Source organism: Polyodon spathula, chromosome 10 (assembly GCF_017654505.1).
Source record: "Polyodon spathula isolate WHYD16114869_AA chromosome 10, ASM1765450v1, whole genome shotgun sequence".
Classification (NCBI taxonomy): Eukaryota; Metazoa; Chordata; class Actinopteri; order Acipenseriformes; family Polyodontidae; genus Polyodon; species Polyodon spathula.
Genome location: NC_054543.1, coordinates 23599098 through 23607502, shown reverse-complemented (window position 1 = coordinate 23607502; position 8405 = coordinate 23599098). Strand labels below are relative to the sequence as shown.

Genomic DNA, 8405 nt, shown 5'->3' with positions numbered 1-8405 from the left:
TTCAGTTGCCATGCCTCTAGCCTTCCCAAGATTGGGAGTAGTTTAGTTTATATGCCTATAGCTTGCCCCAGACTAGGGGAGTAGTTCAGTTTCTATAGCTCTAGCCTGCCCTGGATGGGCAGGAACTTCTTGCGTGTGAGGTTAGCTGTTCATTGACCGTGGTCATCTTTTGCCTGTCTTTTTGAGGATGCCTGCTAAGATGAACACAGCCAAATACATTTCCTGCTGTTATGAGACTCTCCCTTCCCTCCATCACTCACAAAGCAGACTAAAAGCATACCATATTTTAGGGCTGTATTAGAAGGTTTGTTCGCTAGCCAGGAATTCCAAGATTGTTTTAAACCTTCGAAGGTTCAATCAGATGCCTTTCACATACTATGGTTTTCCTTATAACGCATATTACTGAAACAAATGTATTAAAGTCCACTATCAAATCGTTACACGTAACAACTGTATATGGCATCACTGTCATATATGAAGCAGGGTATGTTATTATGCCAAAGCACTGGGAGGGTACCTATAGCGGTTGTAGTGCTTCAGTAAAATATGTACTGAATCCCTAGTGTACAAGACAGTGTAAGAAAAGTGCTATGGTAGAATATGTTTGAAACATACAAAATATACGCCAACACGTATAATTTAAATTTCAAAAAAACTGACTATCGCCCGTCCCTCCCCCCTCCAGCTCATGTTAACCAGAGGCACATTTCTTCTTTTGACAACAAAGCGATGTATAGAGTAAGCTGTATTGAAAGAAATGTCTCAAAACCCCTCTACTTTTTGTTAAATTCTCAGACGACCAAAAAAAATAAAAAATTGAATGCAAACGGTAAGCCACTGTTGATGTATCATGGAGGCACATCCAATCTCTGGGGTCATTTTACAATCTTAAATTCATATTATTAGTAGTAGTAAAATGTGACTATTAACCTGCATGCATACTATTATAGAAGTTTGAACCAACACAAGTGTTTACACAGTAAGATCAATTAGTACTGCATGCCAAAGTGAGTCATCCTCAATGTAATCTGTTCAGTTGGGTCAATGTCTTTCAAATAACGGAAGTGGCCCCAAAAGTCATTGAGACAAAGGTTCAATATACATAGTTATGTAAACATTTTACAGATTGGTTCAGTTGTGCAAAAAAATGAAATAGTAAAACCAATAACTTTAATCTCTAAAACAATTAAAACACAATTTACTACATGTCCTGTAAAAAATAAAAGTAAACTAAAAAAAGGATTCCTACAGTTGAGATGGGATACCTAAACTAATGTAAATAAAAGACACTCCCAGACACTGCGCTAAATAAATAGTCAATTGAAGAGGACCACTAATAATAATACAATAGTGTTAGTGCTGGGACAAACATGCTTTCAGTAAAATAAATAAATAAATACAAATAAAAACCTTACCCCGTCAAAAAACTATTCAAGAAAACAGCGTTAAACACGGTTATGTACAGTAGAATTCGTGTTGTTTATTTCAGCCGTCATTTATGAATACTAACATGGTAATGCAAACTAATACATTTCAAGCAGCGAATATTCAAATATTTGTCCCAGAACTACTGCGTCTATAAAAACACCTGTCCCGTTTGTCTTTCTGCATTTATCATGATGATGATTATGATTATTTAATAATAATAATAATAATAATAATAATAATAATAATAATAATAATAAAAATACATTTTCCAGCCTCGGTTCTTTATGAAACCAGGCATGTGTGACTTGAAATTTAGTCCTGGGGTAATTGGGTACTCTGCATATTTCTGACAGGCTCAAACAATATTTATTATTACATAACTGAACTGAACAATAACAACACACTGTATAGAACCATCAGCTGTCTGAAGAGTGCCACTGTGCCTACAAACTGTATGTGATAAAGTGGCCCTCAGCAGCTTTGATGAACTAATTCAGGACCTGCTTGGAATAAAGACCTAGACTACAATGGATCTTGAAGGCCAGAGTTGTGCACCACTGGCTTATAGTGAGCCAACCTACAGTGTACTGTACTTTTTAAATTATAATTATGGTTTTAGCAATGGTGCACACAACATCACCAGATCTCCTTGACCACTGTGGTCTGTGGTGCTTCCAGCTTGGCCAGCATGGACCTGAAGTCCCCTGTCCGCAGCCAGGAGAAGTTACCCGATGAGGGGGCCTGGCCGCTGGAAGCAGGGGGCTTGCTTTTGCCCCGACTTTCTGAACCCTCCTTCCTTGTAGCGCTTTTCTGTTTCATGCTCATGCCCCTCCTCCCTCTGTCCCTTTCAGTCACTCCCCTTGCAGATTGAGAACCAGAGGGAAGTCCGGTGAAGCAAGCAGGCCGTTTGGATTTGGAGAGATCACAACTATGTGTCCTGCACATTTTGTTATCTTCATCACTGTCTTGAATGAACAGTGTGTGTCTCAAAGGTTTCCTGCGATTCTCCTCCACTTCAATAATCTCATAAATCAGATCGCTGTGCTCTTCCTGTTTAGCCCTCTTGAATTTCACCTTGGAGGATGGACAACTTCCTCGTTTCTTCTTTGCATGCTTACCTTTGGCAAACTTTTCCTTTTTTGTACATCTTAACAGGTTTCTGCAACAAACAAAGCAAAAAGGTAAATTTATTCTGCCCCACAGAGCTCTGCATGCGATTCCTATAAAACATGTCATAGTAGATACTGGGCAGTGTGGAAGAAGCAGTGGTACTGTGGTATGTATTGTAGATCAAAAGAAAAAACTAGTGGTTTAAAATGACTGAGATGACTGTACATTGTAGTCAACTCAAAACATGAACACAATTCGTAGGAAAGGCAGTGCCGCTTGTGTCGCATGGACTATGTAGCCATATTATTTAGTGAATGGTAAAATGTTTAGTACTGTAAATTAAACTTTCAGGCAATACCAATTTTGATATTAGAAGAAAAAATAATTGGAAAGCAGATAGCATGAATGATGCCTGATACGGAAGCGAGATAGTGATTTCAAGAAGATTCAGGGAAAAAAATGTTGCCCCGACTTATTATTGAACGAAGTGCCATCTGGTGATGAACGTTGTTGCACATCATTAAGCATTGGACATGATGGTGTGCACATCATTAAGCACTGGACACGATCAGAATACTTATTTGCAGTGTTAAGTTTGCTCTTATTACAATGGGTCGTGGCTGTTTCGTGAAAAAGAAAAGAAACAACAGCAGTGACATACAGAGAAGCCAGAGGCATGCTGGATTTTCTTTTTTTCTTCTTTAACCAGTACATGTACGTGTGTCAAGGTGGGGGACGTGAAGTACCACAGACCACAGGAAGCAGGGCATGGTCCAAAAAGTTTGAGAACCACTGCAGTAGGACATGCAAGCAGAAGAAAGCCTCTGTGGTAAAGGTCCACCGATAGTTGCTGTCCCTCCCTCCGAGTGTCATTAATCTCACGGTATTAGTGAACGATTTCAGTGTGTTGAAGGGCATGGCTTTTTGTGCCAGGGAAGCACAAAAAAAATTATAAATGTCGCAATAATCAGATTATTGTCCCACACATAGTAGAAACTAGCACAATATTTTTTGAATGCAAAAGCCACTCCTCTTACCTCTGAAGGAATACATGTGGCCAGCAGCACCTTTCCTTGTGGTTTCCATCGAACTCCAACTGACCCTGCTTCTCCATCCTGTTCCTTACTTTCCTCAAAATGTTCCACAGTTTTCTGTAGTTGTACATGGCGAGATGTTGGGTTACAACCTCACAGAGCAATCCTACTGAATCAAACTAAACTCATTTTAAAAGCATTTAAACATCTTAAATATCCATGTTAAAGACTAACTGGAAGAAGTGTGAAACCTTTTTTTAATAAAAAAAATCTGTTACTTAAGATTTTTTAGAAACGGTGATATACCTGTATGTTGTTTATATTTATTTATTGAAAGCGGAACAAATATTTGTGACTTTCTCATCTGCAGATGAAAGTAACATTAGTCTATAATCTCAAGTTACTGCTTGATTTACATCACTGCTGGTAAATGGTTAAGAAGGATAAGATGGAAATTTTGCCTTAAAAAAAATTTGAGTCACCTTTAATAGAACCATCACAGGACTTGTCTGCAGAAATAAACATCAGTGCCCCAATGAGAGGGAATACGCCATTGATTAGCACTCAATTGTAAAGGTGAGGGAAGGGCTGCTTTTTTACTTTGAAATCAACAAATTCATACATAGGTGTATTTTGATGTAGTTCGTATCTGTTGACAGATACTTCTTAAAAGGCAACTACTCTGAAATTACAAGTATCAGCACACCCCTAGTACTCCTCCATACACGAATGTGTTGGTGGACTCCCTCTGGTCTGTGGAAATCTTCGTGGCAAGTGCCTTTTCAACAGAACCCACTCATCACAGGACAAGGAGGAAGGATCTATTTAAAAATGGAGATCAAAAACAAAAGCACAGTACATAGGTCATTGATAGAAAGATTTGTAAACATTAGGTAACATGCATATGCAAAAATACCAGCAGATTTTATAAATTGTAGTTACCTAAAAATAGCAATGATGACTTAAAATCACATTTTTGTTTAATTTCATTCAGACAGTATTCTTAACAAGCCTCAAAGGAAACCATTTTAACTATATATTAGTCAAGAGCCAACTGCTGCCCCAAGTAAAAAACATTATCTATCCTCATCTAGCCTATATGGCTATGGTAGGCAACTAGACCTGAACTTCCACATCTAAAAACACCTCAGCCCCCGTGCGTTGCATTTACATGTATTTATTGGGTGGGGGCGCTTACTCCTGAAACCAAAGGAGCAACCGGTGTTCCCCAGAGAACAGCATGTACCCAAGTGTAAGACCATGTAGAATTTTGAACATCTTTACAGAAATTGCAATGTGAACCACTGAGAATGATTGTGAACAACAGAAAATGTTGGCGGGTAGCAACTTGAATATGAAGATTTGAATATGAAGAGAGAGATTGTGATATACATATATTATATAATATATATATATTATATATATATATATATATATATATATATATATATATATATATATATAATATTATATATATATTTATATATATATTTCTTAGAGCTAATTGCGTCTGTCCGCGTAATGTGTCACGATCCACACACAGGCGGAGAGACTCTCGTGAATCCGCCTCTCTGTAGAAAAAACATGTCGCCACAGCGGCGATACGCAATCACATTCTACAGTGGATTGCACAGTTCGCCTGACGTGGATAACGGACCTGTGACACATGGCCCGGACGGACGCAATTGATCGCTAGCAATTATATAATAAAATAAATTATGAAATAATAATAATATATATATTATATAATAATATATATATTATATTAATATATATATATACACACACACACATACACACACACACACCATAGTCAATTGTCTTGGTCACTGGCTTCATTTCACTCCTCATTCTCCAGTACAACTCTAGACACTGTGTGCAGAGGCTGTTGGCTGCATCAGACAACCCTGACTGCACAGAGAAGCAGTCATCTTCATCACACACAGTGTTATCATTCTCATCTTTGCTTTCTTCTTCTTTATATCCTTGTTCATATTCCACATGATCATCATCATCATCATCTACAATGCAGACCATCTCCACTGGAAGTACAGCAGGGCTCCTTCTCCTCCAGGCACCGCCTTCATCAGTCTTGCCGAGCTGCATGCTCTCATCACTCCCTTGTTGTGCCTGGTTCTTTGTTTCTATAGTTATGTACAGGTTACTGCAAGAGCCCTGGCTGCTAGAACACCACAAGCTGGAGGGTGACGTGCTCTTGAATCCTTCAGTCCAGAGTCTACGCACAGGCAGCGGGGTCGAGGTGTAGAGCATGGCAGCTTCTTTATTGGCTCTCCTGGATAGGCAGCGACATGGATCTGTCCTATCATCTAGCCTGCTGTACTTAAGGGCATTGGCGCGTGTGTCATTGCTGTTAGGTGGTCTAATTAACCTCTTGTACCTAGGAGGAAAAAAAAAAGGAAGCAAGAAGTTTGTCTCAATTATTTTTTTCTCTTTTCTTAAAGGCAGAAGAGAGTGTACCAAAATAAATGTGAGACTAGAGGTAATTTGATTATTAGCCTCACCTTCTGCATCTGTGTGAGCTGCCCAGTGTTGACAATAGCGTTGTGATGGGCTAGTTCAGTTCACTGCTGCTAACGAGATGGAATGAATCAGATTTTGTTGTTTTTATTTTTGTTTTGCTTTTGTTAATTACAGAGAAGCTCACACGGGTGCACCCAGCTGCTTATCCTACGATTACCACGAGGAGCGAATGCAAGTCCAAATTTGTCACTCCTGTAAGAAAAGCATGCATCAGCAAAGTTTAACATGTCTTTTTAGCGTGCTTCTTTCAAAAAATAAGAAAACTGTATTGTAAAAGTGTATGCAGTTTTGTTTTTTACTGGCAGATAGCAGCAGTCCCTAAGAAATGGGCTTGACAGACCGGGTCATCTGTATATACACAGGTGAGAGTGAAAAATGGATACCTGTGTATCTACAGAGAATAAAACAAAATTTCTTTATTGTATTGGTTGTAAGGAAGCCTTGCCAGGTCTGGTACTGGTCAAAACAACCTATTTATTTATTGTACCTAAACTTCTCAGATAATTCACATAACAGCGCTGTACACCCATGCCTGAAACGAGGGAAGATACTGCATATGACGTGATTGAAAATTTGCGACGCAAGTTTTCTTATGTATGAGTGCTAGATAAAGACGTCTGAAGTGCGTTTGCTTTGAAATCTATCACGCAAAAAATAATTTCTAAAAAAAGTGACATGCCTGCCCAAGTATTACAACGTTGCCATTGTAAAAAGTATGTTATTCATATTTATATAATGGTGCCATTGGGAAATGCCATGTTGTGATCTATATTATAATGCTACAGTTGCAAACACATTGCTGTTATTTTGTCATTTAAGTTCTATTGAAATACTGCATTTGTTTAACAATCACAATAAAAACGTGTGTAATAAAAAATTGTTTTGAAAACTATACAAACTGCTTATTTGAGGGCTAAGAATGAAATCTGCAACACACAAAAAAAGCACATTAACATGGAAATTGCCAAAATAAATGGGCAGCTGGGTGGTTAAAGGGAAGGCTACATCAATCTCCAGTCAAGTCCCTGTGATGAACTAGAAACACCTTGTAATGGTTGTTAGTTGACATTGCTGTGATCCACTCTGAGCTCAAACTTTCTACAAATAAGTTTCAAGGATGTGATGAAAAACTAAAAACAACATGAGTGATAGTGATCTAATTTCGTACAACTTGTTTATTCTATCTGTAGAATATAACTTGTGGAAACTCCAGTAGCTTTCGGTACATGCAAGCAGAAGAGAGGGACTATGCACACTGCACTGCCATTTAACGTTTCATTAAGGACTTTAGTGTGTGAACAGGGATGGGATTTTTGTGGCATAGAAGCAAAACAAAGTTATGTAATTAAACTATTAAAATCCATCAAGTCCAAACCAACAATTTCTGCGGCATTTATTCTTAGCCACTAGTGTAAATTCAAGTTAGTTTAAATCAATTTCAATCGCAGGTTTATTTTTTTTAAATACCAACGCTGTGATTTAAAATGGTTTGTACTTGCAGCAAAACACCTTTCTTCCTTAGCATGCACGCCATACTTGAATATCACGTTTAATTACATATTTGTCCTGTTCAATTTCTTCACCAAAACACGACATTGGGCCTGCATGCTTTCTTCAATAGCACTAAACCAGAAGTCTGGTTGCAGCTTTACACAGCTACAATTATTGTGTCAATTTTACAAACTGGAATGCATGGATTCCAGTTTCTAAAATTGCACAAATAACCTGGAAAAGTTTCTGATATTAACGCTACAACGAGATAATTTAGTGTAATGAACACAGGCGGACACTGCAACTTGCTATAATATGCATGTAAGTACATATAATATGTATGGTCATTTGACAACTGTAGACCGTCTACGATTTGCTGCATAAAACTAATATTTTTGTTTTTGTTTAGTTTTTTTAGGTAAAATATTATTTAACGGAAATATATAGCTATGTTTTCGTTTGCTTTCAAATTACATTTGAAATGTCTTGACATCATATCTCTTATTCTACTATATAAAAACCGTAGTAAGTTTTGCTTAATAAATACCAATACCAATATAAATCTATTTAAAAAAATAATAATAATACAATTATGTGCAGCGCTTTGTCGGGATTATACCAGTCATAGTATTAATACATACAGATTTTCAAACTCCTTGTCTAGCTCCGAACAGCGTCTCGTTTTCGTAGTCTTCATGACGCTAACGTTTTTTGTTTTAACAATTACTTTGTCGTTTTTGTCTTCATATAATTATTTATTTTTTAATCCAGAGCAATCAGACACCATCTTCAAACACTGCA

At 37.6% G+C, this 8405-nt stretch overlaps 1 protein-coding gene across 5 annotated transcripts; it reads right to left on the bottom strand.

Moving 5' to 3' along the window:
- Nucleotides 1-1171: 1171 nt before the first annotated feature.
- On the bottom strand, nt 1172-8405 carry LOC121321583. 5 transcript variants are annotated; one of them, XM_041260590.1, is made up of 5 exons: nt 8246-8405; nt 5381-5970; nt 4279-4393; nt 3576-3689; nt 1173-2587 (listed from the first exon to the last, which is right to left on the bottom strand). In XM_041260590.1, the coding sequence occupies exons 4-5, from the start codon at nt 3650-3652 to the stop codon at nt 2065-2067; spliced, it is 600 nt and encodes a 199-aa protein (XP_041116524.1). In that variant the 5' UTR covers nt 3653-3689; nt 4279-4393; nt 5381-5970; nt 8246-8405; the 3' UTR covers nt 1173-2064. The 5 variants fall into 4 exon arrangements, 3 of the variants coding, with proteins under 3 accessions (XP_041116522.1, XP_041116523.1, XP_041116524.1); XR_005950955.1 differs by having other exon boundaries at nt 1174-2587; XR_005950954.1 differs by having other exon boundaries at nt 1172-2587; nt 3576-4393.

Bases quoted from the DNA above. Each gene is read 5' to 3' on its own strand.
- LOC121321583 (XM_041260588.1), bottom strand. From the start codon at position 3,703: ATGTACAACTACAGAAAACTGTGGAACATTTTGAGGAAAGTAAGGAAC. The intron at 2,588-3,575 runs GTAAGAGGAGTG...TGTTTGTTGCAG, and splicing joins CCACATGTATTCCTTCAGAG to AAACCTGTTAAGATGTACAA.